Source organism: Cyprinus carpio, chromosome A19 (genome assembly GCF_018340385.1).
Source record: "Cyprinus carpio isolate SPL01 chromosome A19, ASM1834038v1, whole genome shotgun sequence".
Lineage (NCBI taxonomy): Eukaryota > Metazoa > Chordata > Actinopteri > Cypriniformes > Cyprinidae > Cyprinus > Cyprinus carpio.
The window spans coordinates 10679668-10706797 of record NC_056590.1 but is presented as its reverse complement, the minus strand read 5'-3'; the positions used below and the strand labels follow the sequence as shown (position 1 = coordinate 10706797).

Here is a 27130-nt window from a genome sequence, read left to right as displayed (position 1 = left end):
GTAGTAAATGTTCATGCTTTCTATCTAATCACGGTATGGTGTTGAAGCCAAAGTGATGAGCTGAAACAGTTTTATTATACATAAGTACAGTATTATACATATTATTGTGAGAGGCTTTTTAAAACATTTTTGGAGAAAACAGGTTCAGCTGCTTACTAGTACTGGTGTCACGGATATTGATACAAACTGGATTAATAATACTTTAAAGGGCAAAAAATTAAGTATTTATATGTACTTTGTAAAACAATTTCCAATGCTGCAAGACCTTTCTGAGTCAATTCACCAATGCAAAAATTCATCAAGTGAAGCTCATATAGAGAATCGTTATAACACAAGCATGATGAGGAATAATAATATATACAGGTGCAGCCGAAAATTGCGCACAGTTCTATCTCAGTTAAGAGAGAGATCAAGCACAGTGATGATAATCTGACCCACAGAATAGTCAATAAACAGAAGTCAAAAGCAGCACAAATGATATTGACACCAACTGATCTGGGGTGCACCCAGCATCTCTCAGACATCTTCAGACTGTATACAGTTTTCAGAATTCCATTAGTTTGTGGTTCTGGAGTCACTGGGATTGAGGCAGAGGACGTCGGAAGAGCAAGATGTGTGGTTCTATAAAGAAAAGAAATCATGAACATGCAAATCAACAACAGTAGTTTTTGACATCCTAGCAAACACACACATACCGGGCTGATGGATCATATAATGTACCCATCCTTGACTCTGCTGAACACCCAGATTCCTCCATTCTGTCTCCGACATCAGATGGGTCTTGGGAACTTTTTTAGCAATGTCCTTAGGAAGCATGACATGCCTGAAAATGAACGGAAAACAAAACTCTCATTATAAATATCTGTAGATGACGTCATTTTAACAGCTCAGAAAATACACGAAAGTATCATGTTTCTACTTATGAAAACTGAACGTGAACTAAATTTAAACTCGGCTTCATTTCATTTTTTGATACAACTGGTTATTAAGCAACGTAACATTATTGTTATTTGTACATGTCTCAGGGACTCCAAAACATAAAAACTGAAAACATTAATTGTAAACTGTACAGATGGGTTGAATATTTGCCTACCTGTACTCGAATTTGTCGTCGTCGTATTTGTCAGAGTAATAAATCTGCTTGTGTGACATAGCGTGTTGATGTTTCTGGATGAAAAACATGAAATAACTGATATATCATAAACATTCATTTACATCGTTTGTGTATAGTAAACTTACACTTGTTCTAACGAAAATAAAGGACAATGGTAGATATCAGATTTACTTCTTTTTTTTTATTATTAATACAGATTTTAGATCGTTCCCTCCAATGCTGGCTAACGTTAGCCACTCTTGCTAACGAGCGACTAAGGAAATTCTACGTTTATTCTGGATTAGTATATTCATGCATGACACTTACTGTTTCTTCTTTCTTGTAAATGTAATGATTATGGCGATTACGTCATCAAATTGTACTTTTGTTTGAATGTGAAAACTGTTGTAACAATTTGCAAAAACAACTGTTTACGTTTCCTGGCGCTTGAACTTCCCTCTCAGCGAGTTCGAAGCCGCCCATAAACATTCGAATCTTCACAAGTGCTTTCTGATTGGACAAGATGTGATGACGTCACTAAAAACGTCTCACTGTTACGTTTCGCAAATAAAAGTCCCTATGGTCACTCATCGAGCTGATTCTGAATGAAACGCTTAACACTTTATTTTTTCGTATACCCTAAATTTTGATTTGTTTTAGATATTGTATTGGATTGCATTTACTATTTCTTTTGCACCGTTGTAATAACGACAAACAAATTAAAACACCAGTGAACACCATACACACTCTATGGTGAACACACAGTTGTGCACGTCCTCACTGAGCTCTAGATGGCACTAAAACCTAGTCTATGAAAATATTAGACGAGCTCAATTTTAATGCTTTTCAAGTGAATTTGAATGGCGTTTGTTTCTGCTTTCTTTACATTTCAATGAAATTGCTCCTGAGATTGTCGATAATAATCATTGTCTTATATGCCCTTATATTTTAAGTTATTTCTCCTCTTAAAATAACAAGAAACTGGTGATATACGAAATAGATTTATATTTTGTACTAAATGCACTTATCTATCTACGCAGGAGCCCAAAGATACACAAAATTGATTAACAATTTGACAGTGATGTACAGTATACGTAAGTGGATATTTTACTTTCATATTGGTGCCCAATCTATTGATTCAATTATTGATTTATCTGAGTTGTCCGTATTTTTGTGGATGATGTATCTAATGGCAACTGTGCAATAATACTTTTCAATACATTTAGTATATGATAATATAATAAACAATCTTCTGTACTTTGATGGGACGTAAAAAAAATAAAATAAAAAATAAAAAAAATTCCGCAATCCTTCTAATCAAGGTCTAAACCAAATCAACCTAAAGACAGTGAAATATGAGATCCTGGAAGGATGTAAATAAACAACAACTGCGCATCCATAATTTACGATAACAGTGGTCATGTTTTTTTCTTGAGTTTAAAACAAAATGATAAAATATCACCAGACCTACGCATGCAAACAGAACTATAACCAAGGAAGACAGAAAATAATTTTCCTGTCCATTATTATTATCGTTATCTTCCAAGACCTGGCCGTACTCGATCGATGACGGGAAGTTAAGGCGCTTCATCTGGAGCAAGGATAGTCGGGAATCTAAAAAAAAACAAACAAAAAAAAAAAAAAAAACAGGTAAACAAAATAACTCCCCGTGCATGAAAATACACAATCTGTAAAATAGTACACACGTACATAAAATGCATGATCAAAAAGGCATAATGTGGCATCCACGTGAGGTTATTTATAAACAGGTAAATGTTGCCGTTCACATGCAGTGGCCTGCGCTTAAATGACCCTCGCGACGGGGCAACACGGACCCCGCCGTCGTGACAGAACAAAACCAAAAATACACCTCACATATCTGCTTATCAACCCACCAGCTGTTTATTTATCAGTCTAGCAATACTAAAGCCACATCTAAGGGACAACACGTGACAGAAGCCCTTTAATCGTACGATTAGCGATTCAGTTTCGGTCCCCATTGTAGTTAGCCAGGTCAGCTGCAGGTTTTAGCCGTTCTTACAATATTGTATTTGTCATATATATTAAAGTGATCTCTGTAACATGTGCTTAATTGTTACTGTATCAATACATGTCTTTATTTGTCGATTATGTATTCATGCAATGTCTTATTTCACATTAGAGGGCTTGTTTGGATTCTCGTGGTGATACCATAGCAGCTTTAGCGTGCTAAACAGGCTCTGTTACCTTTAAGTGAGCCATTGTTAGGCAGAAATTGAATGCTGGATCATAATATTACCTTGCATGTGTTTAAATGATTGCTTTTTCATATTGAATACGTAAAAATGCATTCAAGTTCAGTCACCATTGCTAAGTTGATACAGAGACATTACGTGGCTGTTAGCCAGAGCTAACAAAAGCGGCGTTGCGTTATACATCTGTGTATATATTTTGTTGCTGAAGTAAAAGAAAAGAGAAACAGCAGGATACAGGCGGCTGAAATCATTTAGTCAGATTCACCTCATAGCACGAAGCAGTTTTTGTTGTGGTTAAAAATTGATAGCTCGAGTACTTGAATTGCTTATAAACTGTGCTTGTGAAAATAAATAAATAAAAATACATAATACATTACTTCCTGCATTAAATATCCAATTAAATTACAGCATGATGTGTACAGACAATATTAAAGGATATTATCAATCAATAAATGGGATGTAAGCCCTTCCATATGTCCTGTCTCAATTTAATTTTTAAATAGAAAATAATATCAACTTAAAAGGGATAGTTTACCCAAAGTAGATGGACAGTTCACATCATTTACATCCAAACCTTTATGAAAAAAAAGAAGATATTTTTGGTGTCCATTGACTTCCATTATATGGACAAAAAACAGACATTTCATAAAATATCTTCTTTCGTCATACAGGTTTGGAACAACATGAGGGTGAGTAATTTGCGATTGTTATCACATGCTTTTTTCTGACATGTTATTTGTATGTATTCTAGGATTGAGTCCACTGACCCGGCATGGGGGACATGAAAACCCCCGATTTCGATGACCTGTTGGCAGCATTTGACATTCCTGACATTGATGCCAAAGAGGCTATCCAGTCCGCCCCGGATGAGGTGGAGGGGCATCAAGGAGCAGGCGGAGGATCGCTCATAAAGCCTGGTGATGCTTCAGTAGGTGGAAGTTCAGCCTTAAGATCGCCCAGCCCATCCACGGATTCTCAGAGCGACCCATCTATTGTGAGCGTGATTGTGAAGAACCGTGTTCACCCTGAACCCTTTGATGGTAGCGACAGCTCGGAACCAGATCCACTAAACCATAATGGATTTGTGTCGTCCAGTGGGTCAGTGCATGTGTCTCAGTCCCGGTGCCAGCCGAATGGGGAGCAGTGGCCCATATGCAGCTCAAAGGCGACTCCAGAGACTGCAGGAGCTCTTGGATCTTCCAGCACTTCCAAACAGGGCAGCAACATCTTCAATAAGCTGAAACCCTTGATGGCACAAGGTCCTGGAGACTCCGTTGGAAGGGCCAGGAAAATGCAGCTTCTGCAACAGCAACATATGCAGCAGGAGATGAACCTAGAAGGTGCGGACAAGGCAAAAGCCCCTGCAATACCTAGCGGGACAAGTGGAGCTGCATCTCCTTTCTTTCCCCCACCTAAACCACTTCTTTCCACTCCCTCCACAGCTTCGTCCTCCTCACCGTCATCAACCTCTCCCTCAGTTGGATCCCGTGTTTCTGGGGCCGTGGCATCATCTCCGCTTGCTACATCTCTAACGGAGCCGTTTAATGGATCACCACGTCTTAGTTCGTCAGCTTTTAGACGTGTAGATTCAGATGAGGAGGATTCAGATCCTGAATCTGGAGGATCTCTGGTCATCCACGAGAGTCAGGACTCTCCCACTCCACCGAAACTATCACGTCGACTGAGGTCACCTCCAGCAAATTCACAGTCTCCTTCTCTCCCTCCTTCGACGTCCATATCGCCCAGCACTTACCCCAAACCAGATGACATTCCCTTGGCGTCACCTGCTTCACCTCGAGCGCAACAGAACTGGCTTTCCGCACCAGTCCAAACAGGAACCGGAAAGAGTTTACCCCAAGAAGAGCGAAACCCAGAGCATGTGATAGAAGAACGAGACTCACCGGAGAGCCCTGAGCCTGAGATCCCCAAGTCTTCCATGCCAACATCTGCAGTTACCAAAAGATCATGCAGCCCAGCGGTTGCCTCTTCATCACCATCCTTTTCCCCTCGAGAACCTAAGGAGGAAGAAGAGGAGATGGAGGTAGACAAAGGATCAGCGGAGAATGGACAAGATGCGGCTAATACAGATGGTAAGGATGGCGGGAAAAGGGATGGAGAGAAAATGGAGGTAGATGCTGCACAATCCCTTCCAACAGACGCCGGATCACCGAGCAGTGGTGGCAAAGCTGTATCTGGTGGAAATGCTCCTTCCAGACCTCTTAAAGTCCGTATCAAGACCATTAAGACGTCTACAGGAGGTATCACACGCACGGTTACCCGAGTAGCAGGTAAAGGAGGCACTGCCAATGCAGACAAAGATGCAAGTAAAGCCCAAACAGGAAGTCGAGCTGGTCCCGCGAAAGGCACCAAAAAAAATGACGCTCAAGTGGTAAAATGCTCAACCCTACCAGTATCCACTCTAGAAGCCAGTAGTGCCATGCTAGCAGCAGCCAGCAAGGTCCAAAACAAAATGGCCATGCAATCCGATAAAATGAAAGTCTCTGCCACAGCGGTGAGCATCACAAAAGCCACCACTTTACCAGTCGCACCAGCCGTCGGCGGGATAAGCGTGCGCCCTACGGTCGGTAAAACAGCCAATGGAGGTACCGTGCCGTGTAAACCAGCATCTATCGTCAACAGCACTGGTGCTGTTATTTCCCGTAGCCAGTCTAGCCTGGTTGAGGCTTTCAACAAGATTCTGAACAGCAAGAACCTGCTGCCCAGCTACCGTCCGGATCTCTCGACCCCGCCGCCCCCTCAATGGGGTCTTCCTATGCCTGCTACTGGCTACCGCTGCTTGGAGTGCGGAGATGCTTTTGCTTTGGAGCGTAGCCTGGCGCGACACTATGACCGGCGCTCTTTGAGAATAGAGGTGACGTGTAATCACTGCGCGAAGCGGCTGGCTTTCTTCAACAAATGCAGCCTGCTGTTACATGCTCGGGAGCACAAGGAGCGAGGCCTGGTCATGCAGTGCTCACATTTGGTTATGAGACCAGTTACAGTGGAGCAGATGATTGGCCAGCAAGATACTACTCCCATTGGTAAGTTTAGCAAAATGCTGTCTTTGTCTCAATTTGAATATGACTGTTTTGGCTTAGTATTTAGGAATAAGTTCAAAGATTTTTTATCAGCTGTATAGTTACAGTATATGTAAATGAACAATGCATACTCTTTCGCAGTATTACCTGCACCCAGACATCCCAGATCATTCATAAGAAAAAAATCAGTGCTACATGACAAAATAGGGAAGAAGAGCTGTGGCGTTCTCTGTTTTCTCTAGACATGTGGCACCAATTTCAGTTATTTTCACCTTTATTCATAGACAGCCTTGTATTATTAAATGCCCGTCTTGCCAGCTGTGAATTAATTACCCTTTTAAATGTTCTTATTCCTCTAGGTATGCTTTCTCCGTCACTGTCCTCTCCACCTCTGTCATCCTCCACAACCCAGACGGGGACGACTCCTGTACCGTCCACTTCCAGTCCACTGAAGGACTCCCCTTCTCCAGGCACGGCTTCAACCCAGCCCAGCCCTGCACGCCGTGGACCCCAGAGTCCCCAGGCCCTGATGCCGCTGCCCTGCAAGAAAGGCGAGGCCCTGCAATACCACAACTTCAAGTGTCCTGAATGTCAAACCCAGTTTTCAAGCAAGGCTGAATTAGTGACTCATTTCCAGCAAATCAGAGCTACTCCTAATTCGGTAAGTTTCAACATTGTAAATGTGTTGAAATAAATGCAATGATTTTATTTCCGTTGGTCCATTAGACCAGTATTTCAGAATTTTATTTTATTTTTTGTTAAATGGCCTGCCAGCAGTCTTACTAACCGGACCATTTACTTTAATTTTCAGCTAAGTGTTTTTATCTCTCAGAAATAAATTGTGATAAAAACCACACAAAGGCACATATATAGATATTTTAAAAATGTAATTAATCTGTTTTCTCCAAATAATTTTTCCCAAATATTTTAGGAAAAATATAATTGCTCGAAATGAACTACAAAATGACTAAATGGAAGATTCATGTACAGACAGTTGTTTAATGCTAATTTGATTTAAATGATGCCCAGCATCTGTAATGTATGAGTTTATGTGCAAGTAAAAAACTTGCTTTACTAACTCCTTCATGTTGCCCCTCCTGTCTTTCTCTTTCAGACTTGTATGCTTTGCTCTCCCCCCATGATGCTGCCTAACTGGTGCAGTGTTTCAGCCCATCAGCGGATCCATAAGCACCGCGCACCCCATGTGTGTCCAGAGTGTGGTGGCACTGCTCGTCAGGCCATGTTTCAAACCCATCTGGAAGAGTCTTGCCTGCACTTTGCCAGACGCATTGGCTACAGGTTCCTGGCCTTTAATTTGCTATCAGTGTTATGTGATATCGCAGACAGTTTCATTGCTTCTCAGCTGTATTTTATAGGGTATCTGCGAGATTTCCTCCATGGAAATAAAAGAAATTGCTTAGTTATACTTGCCCATGCTCAAATTTTGCATCCCTTATTCCAGGTGCTCCAGTTGTCAGGTTGTGTTCGGAGGTTTGAACTCCATAAAGTCCCACATACAAACAGCTCACTGTGAGGTATTTCATAAGTGCCCCAACTGCCCGATGGCCTTCAAATCTGCCCAGAGCGCCCAGGGGCACATCACTTCCCAGCATCCTGCCCTCACAGCTGCACAGGCTAAGTAGGTTGACCCATCACACACAGCTTTTCGTGATAAGTGCCTAATATTTAGTTTAAAAAAAAAAACACATCTTTTAACTCTGAATATTCTTATATTATTTCTACAGGATGATCTACAAGTGTGTCATGTGTGACACAGTGTTCACCCAGAAACCTTTGCTCTACATGCATTTTGACACTCACCTGGCCAAACAGAAGGTGCATGTGTTCAAATGTCCAGACTGCACTAAACTTTATGCCCAGAAAGGGTCCATGATGGAACATATCAAGGTAAACACCTTATTAATAATAATAACAATACATTAGATAATATAAGCAACATCAATAATAATAATACCTATTATTATTATTTTATTATTATTATTATACAGTATATAGAGTGCATTTGAGAATATTAATTGTTTAAGTTTTAAATTAATTAATTGTTATTTTGCCTTTTGTGTTACCCATTCTTTTCTCTTCCCCTAAAGAATGCGGTGTCAGCAAAGGCATACATTAAAATTCTTGGTTTGGCATTTACAAAGTGATTTCTGTGTATCACCTTGTCTAAAGCTCATACCAAGTACAACAGCCAACACAGTGTGAATAGTCACATTTTCCTGTCAGTCACGCTCATGCTTTTAACCAGAGCTGTCTCTCAATATTTCCCATTAGACTGCTCATAGAGGCCTGACCGTCAAAGCAGAGACTCCGCCCACCACCTCATCTCCGGTCTCAGCTCCTGCCAGCAACTCCACCTCTAAACCCAAACCCACTGAAAACAATTCAGATGAGTTGAGCCAGGGACAGGGGGAGGAGGAGGACGAGGGGGAAGAGGAGGAGGGAGAGCATGAAGGGGAAGAGAGAGACGAGGGAGAAGAGGAGGAGAATGAGGAGGAAGACCAGGCGAGCTCTCCAGAAAACGGCAGTATGGAGTGGAGGTGCAAGGAGTGCAAGAAACGCTATGCTGAGAGAGAGGACTACATCGACCACATGAAGAACGACCACGGCACGGTTGGTACTCTTAAAATACACAAGACTGTTTAGTGTAAACGAAATGATTAAATACTTTTTGTACATTTTTTTGTTTGTTTCTCTAGTTAATGAAGAAGTTCCCCTGCAGATTGTGTGAACGTTCCTTCAGTTCAGCCAACAGCCTTCGTCGACATGTCCGAATAATACATGAAGGTGTCAAGAGAGTCTTCCGCTGCCCGTGAGTCAAACAGTCATCAACCACAAATTTATTTGATTCTTTCTTTTCCTCCTTAAAAAGCATTCTTCATTTGTTTAGTTTGCACTTCTCATTCTGCATATGTTGCTCTCTTCAGGCACTGCTCAGAGGGCAAACGTACGTTCAGTAGTCGTCTGATTTTGGAGAAGCACATTCGGGTCAGACATGGCATAAGAGCTCGACAAACAACAGACAGACCGGTCAGTTTGAGCACTCCACCTCCTTAGAGTTCAGAGACATTTGATTATAAACATATTCATTTTAATTTCCTTTCCCAGAATGCTCCAAACACCAGAAAGCGTTCGCTTCCGGGTGACGGGGCAGGCAGCTCGTCTGAGCTTGACAACGAGGGCGGAGCTCCACCAGTAGGGGGCGCCGCAGATACTGATGACGTCGCAGGAGAGGACGCCAAAAGAACTCGAGCGTCTGAGAACCGGCTGCTCGAGCAGGAGGAAGACGACGGCACATTCCGCTGCACACCCTGCGGCTTCACCACACAGGATTGGGAAGAGTTCCAGCGCCACATTCCCGTCCACTGTGACGCCGAGAGCGCGCCGCAGCAGTGCCTGCAGTGCGGCGCCTGCTTCGCCTCGGCCGGCTCCCTCAGCCGACACAAATTCATCACGCACCGTTTACGCCAAGGTCAGCATGACAATCGTGGCGGAAATGCATCACCTGGTGCATCGTCGCAGGACGGCTCTCCGTCCTCACCTAAAGCGGGCGAGGAAGGGGAAGGGGGGGTCAGCTGCAGGGTGTGTGGCCGGCGCTTTGACAAGGCTTCGGACCTTAACACTCACTTCCGCACACATGGCATGGCCTTCATCACGGCACACAAGACTGACAAGCCCTTGTAGAACGAGTGAGACAGGACAAGACAAGGACAAACCGTTACAAAATGGGTCACAGATTTGGACTGTCCAAGACGAGTTTAAGATTAATACATATTATTTGGAAAACTGAACCTGTCATTATGATTGTAACGTGATCTGTCTTCCAAAATGCAAAGGTAATAAAGTTGTTTCCCCCTTTCCTCCCTGTTTGCAACATCCAAAGTCTTTTAATTTACACAAGGTCAAATTGTATCTGCTCGAAAACTACTTTACATCGAGCTGTTTTGCGTCAATCCACAAAAAGCATGTAAGCAAAAAGGGTGCTAGTCAAGATTTTTTTTTTAAATAAAGGAAAACACTGACTTTTAAATGTAACAATATTGTACAGACATTGTAGTACTGATATTTATTTATATTGAAGCATTCATCAGTCTTTTGATAATCATTGGACTTTGAGGTGAAAAAGTTTCATTTGTGCAAGGAGAAATACAGCAGACGTTTATGAGGTCAAAGATGGATTGTAAAGTTTAAATAGTCAAAAAAGGTCAATATAAGTTAACATGGATACATTTCAGTCATAGATGCACTTGAGCACATTTTAAATGTGTATAAATGCATTACATCAGTTTGATATGGTTGTTGCATTTGGAAATGTGAATAAGTTTTTGTATTTTTTTTCTCCTTAGCTTAAAGTCGATATTGAAATACTACTAGTGAAAGTTTGCGTTCGGAGCCTGGTGTAATTTTTACAACTTCGTCTGAATCAGAAATCGGCATTGAGTTTGAAGGATTGCTTGTCTGTTTTATGATGAATTATGTACAAATATGAATGTTGTTTGTGTTTTTTTTTTTTCTTTGATAAGAGTCTTTTCTATCAGAAAGTTCTGTACTCATCAAAAACCACATTTACATTTACATAAAAGTAATATTATGATCGTGTGAATCATCTGTGTGAGTGTGACTTCGTATTCCTCCAGTGATATATGTATATGTCCCACACATAGTCTATAGACAGCCATCTTATTCTGTGATGACTTGCCTGTTTCACTGCCGTACATCTGTGTCAGTTATCTTGCCCTTCTTTATAAATAAAACAGTAAATTGGTACGGTACAGATCATGGTGTCCTTAATGACTCATATCCCAGTGCATGCTGGGAACAAAAACACTAGTGAAATGCAGTTTGATTATGCAAATATCATTAAATCCAGTGCAATTACTGATGGAAATATTTCTAAAACTCATTACAGGTGAAAATTCTTAGTCAGAAACTTAATAGGTAACACTTTACAAAACTTGTTGAAATGATTCATCTTAATGTTCACAAATAAAATAATATAAAGTCTTGCCACTTTATTAGAGCCAGAACTGAGTACATGATTTTTGCTAACAAAATCTAAATATAAAGTACTATATTTCTGTTGAATTTACTGAAAAGCAATTCAACAGTAGTTAAGACTATGTAGATACTGTGCTACGTTATTTTAAATAGAAATTTATTTTAAGATGTCAGAGACCCTGCAAGGTTTTAAAAAGTCATTGGTGATATATTTGATCATTAATAAACCTATAAAAAAAATCCAAGTTACAAGATGTAGAAGATCACCATAAGCTCACCCAGTTCATATACAAAAAAAAAAAACTTTTTAATATTCTTTATTTTATTATTCATTGGCAGAAAGAGGTATATTTTACTTCAGTTAATGGCACACATTTCCAAATTACAGATACAGTTATGAAGACTTACTATTAAAATATATAATTTTTTTTTGTTTGTTTGTTTTGTACAATGGAAGTAAATGGACTCCAGATGATTCTCAGGGCTTCATAGGGAAGGTCTGTGATGAAAAGACCCAGTCAGAACGCATGGTCTTCCAAAAAAACTGTTTAGCTAATTACCACACCGCATTGGTAAACTCAGGACTATCTGTTGTAGTTCAAGTGTGTCATATGTGTGTGTCTGGGGAAGAATTGACAATTACATGTACATTGTCCTTTTGTGTAATAAAACTAGTAGTTTATAACTTTTATCTGTGATGCACTGCTGGCATATATCAGATTTATGCATAAATCTTCTACTATTCATTTTAAAACAAAAGCTTAATGACCAAAAAAAAAAAAAAAAACCTACAAAAATATAAATATTATTTTTGTGTGTGTGTGTTAAAAAAAATATATATATATATATATATATGTGTGTGTGTGTATATATATATATATATATATATATATATACCTTTTCAGAGTAAAATAAAATAAGCCTTATTTTAGCTGAACCATTTATCCATTAATCCATGTTTATGTTGTCTCATAACATTGATAAGCACATGAAGAAATTTTTACCTCTTATTTTTACTAAATTATTTTCTGTTTTCACTGTTAATTCACTTTAAACAACTGTTAAAAATTAAACTTGTTAGCTTACATTGTCAGCATTGCACTAAACGCTTCAGACTGTCAGTCAACAAGAACCGACAAAAACTTGTGACAGGCAAGTCTCTAGATGTGGCAGAACTGGGTCAGCCTGTTGTGAGACAAGACTGACAGATTTAAAATGAAACACTAAACATGTGTTGCTAAACATGTGAGATCAGATCACAAACATGGAACGTGAAGAGCTGAACAACTTCAAGATTCAAGATCAATCAGTGCAAGTTTATTTCAGTTGAAACAGCTCAGACTCACATTTTAGAGCTGAACGAACTGTTCATCACTTTTAAACTGACCTGTTCTCAAAGCAAAGCATCTACTTGTGCACCTCGTTGTTACTTAATAATTGAAAAAAAAAAAAAAAAAAAAAAAAACAAGGCATATTTTATTTTTTTCTTTATAATACACAGTGATAACATCATTGAATATACAGTTTATAAATATATTAAACTCTGGCTTATTATCGGCAGTATCATCTGCGAATCCAATCAGCTCTTCTTTACCAACAAACTAAAATTGTGGCAGTCAGCACTTTTCAAAATATTGCGGCATCAACAACTAACCCAAGGTGTGAGATGCTCATATAATTCTTAAACTATTCTTAATCAAGTTTTATTGAAAAGTAAAAGAGTAGGCAACTTTATTAGGGTCATTTTGTGGCTGCAAATAATTGTTCTTCACTCATATAATCAAGACAGGATCTCCAGAATCAGACTGAACAATGTAAAATCAACTAATTATTATTATTGTAGCTTGTAGTTGGTGGGTTTTCTGGGAAAGGATGAAAAGAGATCATCCGTAGGGTTGTGTCCAGAGCTTCTTCAGCCTCTGAAGAACTTTGAAAACACTGAGAAATCATCCTGCATGTCAGTAGAGGGGTTCAACCCACCTGAAAGATGCAGAAAATATATTTCTGAATGATTAATCAGAAAAAGACAGAGCAAAGCAATGCCGAAGCTTGAGGAATATTTGGAAAAACAGTGATATTTTATAACGTAAATGAGGATGTTTTTTAAATTGTAATATTCTCTTTGTCTTTTACCTTTAGGACCATACATTGCATAGAACAGGACACTGTTAAAAAGTTGTCTAGAAACCACTAACCTGGCATGAGAGGACCAGACTGATCTTGTGGCCCGTCTCGGCCACTTGGACCTGAGATGGTCACTGTAGTCTCTTCATTACCTTCACCATCTCTGACTGTTCGCCTTTCTTCTACAGTCTACACACACACACACACAATCTGTATTATTGCAATTCAAATCAGGTATTCACCAGGCTTGTTAGACAACATTTGAATGCAAGATGTGTGGTATATTTAGAGCCTTGCTCTACAATATTACTATATTTTTGATCAGAATAACTTGAGAACAACATTACACAGGATCACTCACTCCATCTGGTCTGACCACCTTGGTAACGCTGACAGACTTAAAAGTTGACCTTATCTTAGGCTTTGAAGGCACTGGAGTCAAGATCTGATCCAGACCACCTGAAGACACCTGTGAGTCCAGATCTGAGTGGAACCAGAAGACAAAAGGCCTGGATGAGTTATACACATTGTATCAACTGGACAAAAATCAAAGATAAAATGAAAAATAACCCATGCATTTATTTGCATTTTATTTATTTTTATTTTTTTTAACTCCTTCACACAAAGCTTGAAATTTTATACTGCAGTGATCCATCATTCTTTTATTTGGAGTTGATTTTTTTAAGTGTCTGGATATCTAACGATTCATTAAGATATCCAAACTTTAGGAATTACAAAAAAATCATTTGACCAAAAATGTCATTTGAGAACTGTTTACAGTCTGTACATACATTTAAAATTAAAGAAAAAAATAAAGCAAAATGCATTACCTCCATCCTCTTTTCTCTCTCCCTCTTTCGGTCTTAATAGGCCATCTTTCCAAAAATCATGAAACTAAAAATAAAATAAAGACAATCAGGTGAGAAGCCAGCATGGCAAGCCTCTAAAGCACTGAATCGGTGAACTGCTGTACCTTTGAGAAGGGTCTCCACTGAGGAAAGTGGCCGCTGGGATCCTGTGGAGAAGAAGAATCCCTGTCCTTTGGTGCCCCAGAGGGGGGAGGGAGGGGTGGTGTGTAGGGTGAACTGTCAGGAGTCTTCAACATGAAATCTCTAATCGGGTTACTACTTCCTGCCCGACCCCTGCCTTTCTCTGCACCTTCCTGAGGAGGTGGAGCTTCTACTGATGGGGCACCTGTTGGGAAGAAGAGCAGGAGGAGATAGTAACATATATTTAAAATGCATCTGATAGGCTTACATCATCTAAAAAAAAAAAAAAAAAAAAAAAAAAAAACAATCTTGGAAGTTGAAGAAATACTTTGAACAAGTCAAATAAAAAAATAATTGCAACCTGTGGAACAAAGCAAATGAACGTACCTCTGTAGCCAAAACCATGGCGCTCATCAAAGCGGCCTAAACCTGCAAAGATCTCCTCCATGTCCCTGAAGATCTGGCCGAACAGCTCAGGTTCCTCGAAGCGCATCCCACCAGGCCCGAAACTGAAACCAAATCTAAAGGGATCATCAGTCGGGTCCCTACGGGGCCTGTTAAAGTCATCGTGGTGAAATCCATTGTCATCGTCCTCGTCTTCATCATCTTCATGAATCATACCATCAAAGAAGGGGTCCCTGATCAAAACACATTCAAATTAGGAAACTGCTCAGAACTAAACAATGCCACTGTATTGTATTTATCAGGAAAAATGATTGGGAAAATAAATACACTTTGGACCAAATACGTCTAAATTTATTTTTAGAACTAATGCTAATAGAACTTTACTTCTAATAATGGCTTAATAAATAAAAATTATTCTGAGGTTCGATTTCTCATTCTTCATTACTGCTATTTTTCACATTCGAGCATAATAATAATCAAAATATGAAGCCCACTGTTATTTATGCCCTGATAAAACCGAAAGAGAGTGTGTACTGGTCCATATGGCAATCTCTAAATGATTCTGGTGAATAAAACTACTCCGATGAATGCATTATCAAATCATTCATAACTGTACTGACAATTTAAAATATCACAGTACTCTATAAAGTTTATATGGTTATAAAAACACATTCAGTAAGCATTAACTTTCATTGACACCAATAGAGAATCCTCCATAAGGACAACATGAAGAGAAATATTTTGAAGCATTTAGGTTTATAACACTATACACACTATTATAAACTATACAGTGTGTCTTGTCAATTCCACAAGAACTCTTATATTAAAGTGTTATTTAGTCTAACAGTTGCTGCTGTCGGGGGGCATTTAAACTTTAAACTGTTAGACAGACTCACCTGCGGCCATCACCACGATAATGACCACCGGGAACCCCGAAAAACCCACGAAACAGATCAAAAACACTCATTTAAGGACGCAGAATCCAGTGATCCTTCACCATAACAAACAGTTGCATCAGAGATCCAGCGCAGGAAGGACAGCGAGGAAACCTACGAGATCTTTCCACTTGCTTCCGGAAAATCATTTCAAAATAAAAGTCCGTCGTAATTGGCAATCAATTTGACTAATAAAATGACAAAATGAGGAAGACAGTTTTTAACTTGCATTTTAAAATCAATAGTTAAAATCAATAACAATACTAGACTATCTTTAGTTGTTGTTGTTTTTTTTTTTATTACATAGACATGATCATCAACATGAGAATTTCATGATGAATGCATATGAAGGCTTTACATTAAGTGTTGTAAAATTAATAGAATGCTGATATTTTAAAAAAATCAATAATACTAGACTATCTTTATTTTTTTTTTTAGTTTTTTTAAATAACAGACATGATCATCAACATGAGAATTTCATGATAAATGCATATGAAGGCTTTAATTGTTGTAAAATTTATTGAATGCTGATATTTAACAAAAAAAACAAGAGGTTTTAATAACATTTTATTTACAAAATCATGGTAACACGATTGTGATTATTTAAGACCATCTTCTATATATATATATATATATATATATATAAATGAAGAATAAAACGTTTTATTTACTCATACAACTTACCTAAATAAGGTCCCAATGCTTATATGGTTATAAAAACACATTCAGTAAGCATTTACTTTTATTGACCCCAATATAGAAACTTCCACAAGAACAAAATGAAGAGAAATATTTTGAAGCATGGAAGTTTATAACGCTATACACAGTATTATAACCTATATGGTGTAACTTATTTACACAAGATCAAAGGGGCAACATTTTTATAACATTTAAAAATTCCCGAGAAACAGCAGATGCACAGCACTAACTTTAATTGATTGAAATTCATCATTATAAAAAAAATAACTCAACCAACCTACCTATGGCAGTATATTAATCATAATAAAATGTTTTGCCTAAAAATATGGTACTGGATTACTCCTATATGAAGCAAAATAGCTTAATCAATTGCAATATTTGGCACACACAGTATTTATGGACAATTCATGGATGAACTACTAAATGTGTTGCATGCCATTTAATTCAAATCCCCAATTAACATTTTTAATGCTCCCATTTGCAAACATCATTTTTATGTATAACAATAATTTGACACCTTATGTATATATAAAACTTAGCATTTTAAAATTGTCCATCAACTGGCCATCTCATGTTGGGTTTAAAAGAATTTGGATACTTTTGTTTACTGTTTGCAAAGCAACATTTAAAAGGCCTTAAACTTTAAAACTTGAAGACAAAGAAGCAGACTTCAGTTAAAAGGCACACAAACAGTTTTCTTAAAAAAAGACATTCACATCCAAAAATGATGAAAATGTCTTTTTCTTGTTTATTTACTTAATATTTATATTTTTTTACAAAATAAAAAAACATTATGAAAAAAAAAAATGCTAACAAGTCTGTGTGTAAGGATTCAAGAGGGGAGAAAAAAAGCCATCAAACAAACAGACTACAGTACTTGTGTTTTTATACATATATGTACAAGACAAGTTTATCCATTTAAATCTTTTTAAAACGCACAGTACAAAAAGAAAGTCACTGACAAAAGAAAGAAAAAAAAATACTCATAGTACAAGTCTGTCCATCAGCACTTTCCTAATAATCATATTACTAAAAGAATATATTTGGGGACAGAAGGTGTTTGAGGGGGAGAATGACTGCAGGTATGACAACAGGACAAAGGCTGTGGAAAAACACAGGGTGGCCAAAGAAAACGGTAACCTCATAATCCCGTCACAAATGAAAAACTTCACGCTTATGGCAAAACACAGATCAGAAGTCATGCCTTATTATAATCCAGTCTCTCTGCTGCAGGAAGGGTGGTTAATGAGGATGACAATAACAACAACAAAAAAAAAATGTGCAGAAAATAATAGCCTAAAGTATAAGGTGACCAGTGCACTTCTCACACCCGGAGAGTACGATAGGCTCCAATAAAGAACTGAAAAGGAATACACATTGAAGCCTATTCTAGAAGTACAACATTCATACACTGGCCACCCTGACGATGCAGTTCATTCATTCACACACACACACAAAATAAACCCAAACGCACACACATGCACATACAGCACACGGTACAGATCCAAAGCCTGTGAACTCAGCTATACATTTTTTTTTTCATATATCCGTTTATATTTGGTAAAAAATAAACTTCACAACTGCACTAGCCAATTTAGAGTGATATCTTCTTTTCCCAACATAAAATTTGGTAAAAACTGATTGCGGGGGAGGAACTGAGGCGGCGCATGTACATTTGGATTGCAGGTGCTGATCAAGCAAGAAGCAGAAAGGAGGGAAATAAACAAGAGAAAGAATAAAAAAAAAAAAAAAAAAAAAAAAAAATACAACTGCCCTCTCTCCCTCTAACATACCTCTTTTTCATTTTATCCAATAGTAAAAAGAAAAAGAAGAGGGGAAAAACTAAACATTTGTCCTTTTAGAAAACAGATCTATGTTACATATTCCAGAAATAAAAGAAAGGGGCTTTTATGTATTTTGAACACAATACAAACTCCAAATACTCAATACTCCAATCATGAAGGCCTAAGTAACTATCCATATATTCACGAGATCACGCTCCCCGTTAAGACTTCTCCCCCGTGCCCCTTCTTCAAGCGGCGCCTTACAGTGCTGTATCTCTCTTAGGACAGCGCCACCAGTGGAATGGGGCTGGTACTGCAGGGTGACAGTGCAGAGAGAGGAGAGGGAGCGCCGTGGAGGACAGAGAAAAGGGGGAGATTTCTGGGGAGAAAGGTATGGTTCCACTAATCCAGCCTTTGGAACACCACACGGGGCAGGACAGGGTATTAATTGCCTCCCCAGTTGTAGCTGTTGTATCCTGACTTGTTGATCTGTGACTTCTGTTGAATGGAGGCATTCTGATTGCGTTGCCCAGAGCCACTCTGAGAATGGAAATGCAAATAATATATTTCATATTAAAAATTTTACATTTATATTGAGCTCTGGAAGGAAAAAATAAAAAAAAGTTTTTAAACTAGTCTATACCAAACAAAATGACAAGCTTTGGTTTCATAGGACAAAGGGCAAAATATAATTATAAATATAATATTTATTATTATTATTATAATATAGTAAAATCTGATCATCATCATTTATAATTATGATTTATATGATAATATATATATATATATATATATATATATATATATATATATATATATATATATATATATATATATATATATATATATATATATATATATCATATATATATAGATATATGCTTTTTTTTTTTTAAGTTGAAGTTGAAAATGAAAGAACAAGCTTTTAATTTTCTGAACCTGACGGGTCTACAAAACCAGATGTGGATGTGATGGTGCAAGCTTTTACCTGTCCGTCCTGCTGCAGATGGTGGTGGAGCATCTGAGAGTGGGGCTGCTGATGGGGAGTCAAGATGTGCATGTAAGGGGCTGGAGCGTAACCCGCCGCAGCCGTAGGGTTGATAGGGCCACCACTCCCAAGTGCTGAGGGCAAACTGAAGGAAGCACTGGGGGTCCCCGTGTGGAAACCCTGCTTCTCAAAAGACTGTGGAGATCAGATTGAGACACTTTTGGTGACCAAGCTAATTAAAGAAAAACTTATCAATTGATTAGCATGCTCACCTGCGTCTTTGTGTAAACAGACCCTGAAATGTCAGGTACTCCCGTGTTGCTTGATGTCACAGAGACACCTAAAGCAGAAAAGTAAAAATAAATAAACAAAATGATGACTGATGAAAGCAGGAAACCATCACTTAGCTTGAGACAGACTGATCCTATAATGCAGACTTGCATATGATTAGAAGTATGACACTGATAAATCCAGTAAATGAGGAATGCATATTTCAAGAGAGAAGCGTAGAAATGTGTTCCTCTAATAGGCTTTCTGGGAAGATTGTGTGTAAAAATTGCTCATCTGTGGCTCCACATTTTGCCATAGAATGGTGAACAAGAGTAGGGTAATTTCAACTAAACTAAAAATTAATAGAAAATCCACACACAAACAACATTTGTGCAATTTGCATGAGGCACAAAATGATACACAAGCAATAATTATAAAAATCACTTAAAACTAATAACTGAACTAACCCAAAATAGTTAAGTGCCCTTAAAGAAAATCACTGAAGAGTCATTGAGGACGGGGTAAATTCCCTTCAACATATAATAATGACAATAATAATACATTTTTGGTACATTTGAAAACAACGCTCTTTGCAATAACCACAACATACTATTAAGGAATTAAGTATATATTATATTAAAATTGTTTGTTTTAGGTCACAATATTCCCAATAATTGTTTCAAATTAATCTAACTTGGAACTTGGTTTAAGCAAATCATATTTTTGACCAATATATGCAATTTAAAATAAGAAAAAGGAGCACGCACACACACAATTTGCTTACATTTATATATATAAAAAAAAACAATTTTGCAAACAACAGACTGCCATAAGTAATGTAAAACACAAAACACAAATGCAGTCCAGATCATCAAGCTGCCGAAATGTTCACAAGATGAAAAAGCTTTAAACAAAATATGATGCATAAAGCATTGTCTTTGAGATGAAGACAAGATAAAAAGTAAGAGACCACCACTGCTCTCATTAGAACTGATAGTTTACCTCATCAACAGTAAACACTAGTCCATTTAAGAGAAACAAAAATTGCTGACCAAAACTCAAATACCTTAAAATACTGGAGGAAAAAATAGCCATTCAAATGATCCCACTAATCTAAGCACTTTTTGGGCAGTTGGCTGCATTAATGGATTGCATCCATTAGGAAACCCTGTTTGAACGTTTTAAAGACTGTCACCATGTTGGCGTTTAGTCACAGGAGTAACAACCCTGATGTTCTACCCAAGGAAAGAGACACTTCCATGTCCCCCACCCTTCCCAATGAAACACCGTTTCCCGATCTCCTTCCATCTGAGACCAGGCGGCATGTGACGGCTTCAACAAGCTCGACCAGTAGTAAGTTAGGAGCAAATGAGGGGAGAGAGAGAGAGCTTAAGAAAGAAAAGGGAGGAGGAAAAAGGAAAATGGGGGTTTTAGCGTGAGGCTGCACTCACCCACTCCGGGCCCGGTGACAGAGCTGGCGGGCTTGTTTTGTGCAGAAGCAGCGGCGGCAGCGGCAGCAGCAGCGGCTGCAGCAACGGCGGTGCCGTAGCCACCCTTACAGAAATCCCCACTCCCTGCCGAAGCCTGGCCCAAATCCTCATAGCCTGCAAACGGTCAGACACACACAGCCACAGCCCCACAGCATTAGACACATACCAGGCAGGGCCAGAGGGGAGGAGGAGGAGTGAAGGGGCAGGGCATAGGGATGGGATCAAAGACACTGCAAGCTGGGGGAGGGGCCCATCAGAGAAGAATACTGGTGATTTAAGAACATGACGAGAAGGTGAAAGATGTTTAAAAACATAAAGCAATGGAAATAAAAAGACTGCAAAAACAGAACATTAAGACTAGAGAAGATGAAACTGGAAAATATCAAAGAAAGAATGGAAGTTATGAAAAAAGATGGAATGAAAAGTTAATATGGAAGAATTTCCAGAAGAAAAGAATGAAGAAAATTAAGGACATTAAGAATTTACATGAAGATTGAATGAGAGCGTAAGAGCATAGGGATGGAAGGGTGAAACAAACAGTGCTCAAAAGTGGTGGAAGATTAAAAGCAAGCAGCGTGTGGAAAGCATGCGTGAGCCCACCACCCTCAACCAAGCAACCTCCCTCCCACCTCATTCTCCTTACATCACTGGTTCCACAAAGACCCACCCACTGGCAGCACTCTGAAGTGCTTGCTTAAGCCTATCAGTGCACAAACCTCAGATAGTTTAAATGTTACAGTTGGGATTCACTATATAACAGTAGATGATTGTCCAAATACCCATCATGTGTTTATAAAATGTTGGCCATATTCCTGAGGCTGCAGGATGATATCCAGGACACTCAATAGTACAATCCTAAATTTTTAAAACTACCCCACAAGTAGAATCAATGTTTAAAACACAGCAACACAACAAGACTCCATGCAGTACAGTTGTGATTGTGAAAGTCAGCTGGTTTTGAAAACCAAACATCTTCCAAAATGCAGTACTATGGATTATACCATAAGATGAATTGTCTCATGCTTCAACTTCACAGACAAGAAAAAGAAGAGATTTGGCCAACACAGGGTTTAGAGGTGACTGGGCTAGTTTAGTTATACATGGCTTGAAAACTCAGCCAAGAGGAACAAGATGATTACAAGACCTAGAAGTTACTGGAGTGTTTTTCTAATACTTCAACAAAAGGGTAGACTAATTCTAGGCAGATTGAGTTGTAAAAAGCCTCAGAGTTGTCAAAGCATCTGAACAGTTTCTGTATTTTAAATGTTGCATGGATAAGAAAATGCATTACCAGTGCTGTATCCATGTGATCCATAACCACTAGCTTGCTGAAAGGCAGTTGCTGATGCATTGACACCGACATTCACACCATGCTGTTTGGAGGAGGTAGGAGCCACCTGGAAGAATGTTCAGAAGAAGTCTTTTAAAGTCACAATGAAACCAATGTAGCAAAATATATTCTACTGTATTGTGACATACATCCCAGTGCAGTAGACTATCAAAGCAAAAAAGTAGAATGGGGATCAGTCGTTGACTGGATTTTGAGAAGCTTACGCTCAGACATGGACGACATTCACATTACAGCTCTATACTTTGAAAATAGAGGCTGAGGAGGGTTAAAACAGGTTTTGGGTTAAAGAGGGTTAACGTCTGGCTTTTATGCTGCACTGTCTCTTTACAATGATTTTTGAGAAGGCACAGAGAAGCTGTGTAAAAGATGCCTTAAGAAACCTTACCGGAAACATGGCAGGGCCGTACTGGAAGGTGTTGGGCAGACCAGGCACACCAGTATAATAGGGCAGGCTGGTGTAGCTGTATCCTGGTGGAAGGGCTGGGTTGAGGAAGGGCTGCTGGGTGGTATGGTGCGTTTGTGTCTGGGTCTGCTGTGGCTGGGCCAGCGTTGTGGCGGGTGCAGGAGACGATGCGTCGCCACGGCCAAACTTGGACAGGTCACCAGCTAAAAGAAAGTTTTGAGAAACAGTGTTTCAGAAAATGTAGCATTTGGCTCAAAACGTTTGGGTTCCCTCACCAGACATTGAAAGCAATGTGCAAACCAAACCTAAAAGAAAAAGGTGCATCTTACCAGAATAAGGGTTGCCTGTCAAACTGCCTTCCCTGCCAGTCAGTGCTGTGGTTGGAGTGGCAAATGGGATGCTGTAATAGTCCTGAAGAAGAAAATAATGTTTCAACTACATCCAGCACAAACAAACCCAGCATTGTTGCTTTCATGTCAAATACTTTGACTAATCAAACAGGATCAACCCCTCACCAGTGGTATCCTGGTCTGCAGCATCTGTAGGTCATCGTAGCCATACACTTGGGGCTAAATGACATAAAGAGTAGGGTGTGAGCCAAAACAATATGCATGATGAATAAAGCCTGCCTAAAAGGGAGCACAGAACTGACAACAGACACAACAAAAAAAATTAATTAAAAATAAAAACTCCTAAACACTAACTGGGTACGGGTGAAGCAGGCCGGGAGCCATTATGTAAGGGTTGGGCAGCAAGGGCGGCACTCCAGGAGGCAGGTTTGGAGGTGCTTTCCCTGTTTAGATGAAGCAGCATACAATCAAATTAATTTGAAGTGGTTTTATCCTCTTACATAAAGCATTTCACAAGTTTAGTTTTACACATCTGAGATAAGAAAAGGGATACTGATCATATCTGTACATGCTGAAAATGCATTAATTTATTCCAAGAAATAGCTTTTTTTTTTTTCTAGCTAAACAAACAATGGGTCATCCGGTAAAATCAGTAACATCTACGCATTACTACAGATTAATAATCGCCAAAAGCCCAGTGACTTTAAAGGGATAATTCACCCAAAAATGAATTACTTACACTCATGTCATTCCAAACCCGCAAAACCGTCGTTCATCTTCGGAACACAAATTAAGAAATTTCTGATGAAAGCTGAGAGCTTTCTGACCCTGCATAGACAGCAACGCAACTGAAATGTTCAAGGCCCAGAAAGGTAGTAAGGACATTGACAAAATAGGTGGTTCAACCACGTTCAGGAGGGTACCACGACTCTTGCGTGATGCTGCTGCTGAAGCAGGAGCTGGTGTTATGACGTAGAACATGCACGGGCTGCACCTTGTTTACAAGCAGAGGAATGCACACACATGCATCATGGTACTCAGTCTCTGGTGGGCGGCAGAGACTGACAGGTAAGAGAAGATGTCACTTACAACGTTTCTGGGCCTTGAACGTTTCAGTTGCATTGCTGTCTATGCAGATTTTATCAAAAATATCTTAATTTGTGTTCTGAAGATTAACAAAGGTCTTACGGGTTTGGAACAACATTGTTTGGAACAAGAGCAAGTAATTCATGACAATTTTCATTTTTGGGTGAACTATCCTGCTTTTTTTTTTTTTTTTTTTAAACATGGAACTAAGTTAGTATTTATTTTCACGCATTTTCAGTTATCAAAGACAAAATGTGTATAACACAATGGGTATACAGAACAGCTGCAAAGTGTTTAGTGAACTTGAGCAGTACCCTGACCACAGGTCCATCCAATGTTTGAAGGAAAGCCTTCTCAAACAAATACATATTCATACTTTTTAAATATACATTTAATTTTTTTAACTTTTTTTTTAACGTATGAAATAATTCTAGTCTTTTTGATGGCAAAAAAATATAATTTCATGTCACAGTATAAAAGATTCAGGTCATATTGTCCAACTCTAACTGCAATTCTTACCTGAGGCAGCCGTGCTGCGAGACAAGGCAGATGAAGGTGCCGCAGTGGCCAAGGCAGCAGATGATGATGAAGATGCAGCAGCCGTAGGGGGGACCATTGAAACCACACCAGCACCACTGTTCAATCCCAAGGTCAGACTGCTGACCGGGCCCAGGGCAGACTGCGCAGAGACTGAACTGACAGAAGAAGAGGGGGGAATGGGGCCACTGTGGGAAACAGGGCCTGCTGAAGTAGCTGAAGGAACTGAAGAAGAAGCCACAACAGAGACCGATGAGAAGGACGAGGAGTGCAAGCTGGAATCGCCGTCCACACTTGGGTGCTGGGAGACACAGTGACAAGGGAGATTTAAATTTAAAATGTAAATTAGTCATGAAGAAGATCAAGTAATTATATTTTCACAATAAGTAGACAGATGAGTTGGGCAAAATAAGACTATGCATTACCAACACACACAATATTGACTTCATGTTCACTTTGCTCTGTACTTATAACATTTAGTGGCGAACTCACCAGTAGGCTTGTGTTTGAAGTGCGAACTGAAGAAGGTGCCAAACTGTTTTGCTGTGAAGGGAGGGAGCTGATGGGAAACATACAGTATTATTAGCATCTCTCTTATCTAGACACACTGAACTGAAGTAATGCAAACACAAAATGCCATACTTATTGTGCTGAGGAGGGGCCAGTGAGCTGGGTGAGCCGTCTTCGTGTCCAAGAGCACTGAGAGGTGTTTGACTGGATGTAGTCAGCAGGGAAGGAGGACCTGATGAGGGGTCAGCCAATGAGGATATGTTGGAAACCGATGGTGGGACGACTGATTCGGACACTGGTTTCACGGGCACTGCAGAGCCTGCTGCAGCTAGGAACAATAATGGGATATTTAACAAGTTTTATCAGTTGTATGAGACTTGTTCACAACAAGAGCGTTAACTATAATAACTATATTAGTGTACACACCAACGGGCAATTACATTCTGTTCATTGGTGTGCACAGCAGTAATGTCATCTGCTGCTTTAAATGCTCAAGCTCTTTAAAGTTGGGTGGATTCTGATTTTTAAAACTTTTTATTTTTAAAGTTATTGATTTTTAAATTTATACCTTCCAGAGATTGTGATGTCTGCATCGAATTGAACCCATTCTGTAATCAGAAAGAAAAGTTTAGCTTAGAAGAAGCATCATTTTCACAAAAAAAAAAAAAAAAAAAAAAAAAAAAAAAAAAAAACCTCATGGTGGTAAACTGACAGACAGCTATGGGCTGCTTGTGTTTAGACTGAATCTCACCTTGGACTGAATGTCTTTCTGTGGTGATGAGGACACAGAAGGAGGGTAGCGCCGTGTCTGGCTGGCTCTTGGCTCATAAAGCTCCATCTGACTGGGGTTGGACAGGGCTGTTGCTTGCTCACTGTGGACAAACCAGAAAAACATCAATATAAATTATATGATTGTGTTACTGTTAGGACAGCATAATCCAAGTAAAACTGAAATCACTGCGATTAAGTCTTAAAGGCTGTGATAAAATGTGCAGCATGTTAATGTGCAATTACATGTTCTTTTAGACAGGAGCAGCCTGTGATCCAGGGTTTTCAGCTTCTCTGATCAGCTCACATCCCTGTACATTTATGGAAAGCAACATGCGCCAACCATCTTTCCAAATTTGTAAAGAGAAGCGCTTATTAAACCTTTGTTGTCAACAAAACCCTATTCGGATGCTAATTGTTTCTCATGGGGACATCTGTAGAAAATAAATCTCTATAGCTCCTTAGTGATTAAACATGCTTTCGGATGAACATAAATTTGTGGTGGATGTCCGAGTTTGTAATCCTACAAACCGTGTGTCTTACATAGTCACATGATCGTGGTCATGCTCCGAAACATACAGGCGCATCCATTACTTCTGCCGGAGCGCTGTGGCAAGCTTTACGCTTATAAATGTATGCTTAGAAATATCTTAATTTGTGTTCCGAAGATAAACGAAGGTCTTACGGGTTTGGAACGACATGAGGGTAAGTAATTAATGACAATTTTCATTTTGAGGTGAACTAACCCTTTAAAAATCACCAACTGCCCCGTTAATGGTGTAAATCCTTTATGTCCCCCTGAGAAACAACTACCGTCCGAATAGGGCTTAACACCCTTTAAGGCAGGGTTCCTCAAATCTTGCCCTGGAGGGCCAATGCGCTGCAGAGTTTGGATACAATCCTGATCAAACTACCTGTGACTTTCTAATGATCCTGAAGACACTGGCTACATTTACATGCAACCAAAAATCCGTTTGTAATCGGATTGACGGCTCAATCGGACTGAAAAGCCTCCATGTAAACAACACCTTAATCAATCCGATTGAGCTCGATCAGAATT

General features: G+C 39.1%; 4 protein-coding genes and 1 non-coding gene across 11 annotated transcripts in view; 2 read left to right on the top strand and 3 right to left on the bottom strand.

Annotated features, from left to right (window-relative positions):
- Window positions 1-53: 53 nt before the first annotated feature.
- Window positions 54-20355, bottom strand: LOC109047802 (cyclin-dependent kinases regulatory subunit 1). Its single transcript, XM_042776357.1, has 6 exons — window positions 20343-20355; window positions 5328-5333; window positions 1421-1500; window positions 1094-1167; window positions 696-823; window positions 54-621 (listed from the first exon to the last, which is right to left on the bottom strand). The coding sequence occupies exons 4-6, from the start codon at window positions 1150-1152 to the stop codon at window positions 575-577; spliced, it is 234 nt and encodes a 77-aa protein (XP_042632291.1). The 5' UTR covers window positions 1153-1167; window positions 1421-1500; window positions 5328-5333; window positions 20343-20355; the 3' UTR covers window positions 54-574.
- Window positions 2587-11155, top strand: LOC109052826 (zinc finger protein 687b-like). Of its 3 annotated transcripts, XM_042776351.1 has the most exons (11): window positions 2587-2743; window positions 4079-4667; window positions 4770-6368; window positions 6725-7026; window positions 7480-7664; window positions 7828-8004; window positions 8111-8273; window positions 8658-8996; window positions 9083-9195; window positions 9311-9413; window positions 9492-11155. In XM_042776351.1, the coding sequence occupies exons 2-11, from the start codon at window positions 4100-4102 to the stop codon at window positions 10065-10067; spliced, it is 4125 nt and encodes a 1374-aa protein (XP_042632285.1). In that variant the 5' UTR covers window positions 2587-2743; window positions 4079-4099; the 3' UTR covers window positions 10068-11155. The 3 variants fall into 3 exon arrangements, with proteins under 3 accessions (XP_042632285.1, XP_042632282.1, XP_042632284.1); XM_042776348.1 differs by having other exon boundaries at window positions 4079-6368; XM_042776350.1 differs by lacking the exon at window positions 2587-2743 and adding an exon at window positions 2771-3106 and having other exon boundaries at window positions 4079-6368.
- LOC122148887 lies at window positions 8435-8573 on the top strand. The gene has a single exon (XR_006162696.1). It is a non-coding gene; the product is annotated as a small nucleolar RNA SNORA13 (small nucleolar RNA).
- On the bottom strand, window positions 12677-15966 carry LOC109052776 (HCLS1-associated protein X-1-like). Its single transcript, XM_019070190.2, has 7 exons — window positions 15796-15966; window positions 14882-15132; window positions 14479-14699; window positions 14336-14399; window positions 13867-13988; window positions 13577-13694; window positions 12677-13361 (listed from the first exon to the last, which is right to left on the bottom strand). Exons 1-7 carry the CDS (start codon window positions 15864-15866, stop codon window positions 13294-13296), a joined length of 915 nt encoding a protein of 304 aa, XP_018925735.1. The 5' UTR covers window positions 15867-15966; the 3' UTR covers window positions 12677-13293.
- ubap2l (ubiquitin associated protein 2-like) overlaps window positions 17593-27130 on the bottom strand; it is a 24758-nt gene continuing 15220 nt past the window's right edge. For 3 of the 5 annotated variants that reach the window (XM_042776353.1, XM_042776352.1, XM_042776354.1), the window contains 14 exons: window positions 26054-26174; window positions 25871-25910; window positions 25435-25630; window positions 25285-25351; window positions 24775-25093; window positions 23524-23612; window positions 23335-23388; window positions 23149-23230; window positions 22802-23022; window positions 22357-22462; window positions 21027-21179; window positions 19578-19645; window positions 19306-19500; window positions 17593-18857 (listed from right to left, as the gene is read on the bottom strand). In XM_042776353.1, the coding sequence (XP_042632287.1) occupies window positions 18762-18857; window positions 19306-19500; window positions 19578-19645; window positions 21027-21179; window positions 22357-22462; window positions 22802-23022; window positions 23149-23230; window positions 23335-23388; window positions 23524-23612; window positions 24775-25093; window positions 25285-25351; window positions 25435-25630; window positions 25871-25910; window positions 26054-26174 (1807 nt within the window). In that variant the 3' untranslated portion in view covers window positions 17593-18761. The remainder of the gene's footprint in view (window positions 18858-19305; window positions 19501-19577; window positions 19646-21026; window positions 21180-22356; window positions 22463-22801; window positions 23023-23148; window positions 23231-23334; window positions 23389-23523; window positions 23613-24774; window positions 25094-25284; window positions 25352-25434; window positions 25631-25870; window positions 25911-26053; window positions 26175-27130) is intronic. The other 2 variants (XM_042776355.1, XM_042776356.1) reach the window with 1 other exon arrangement.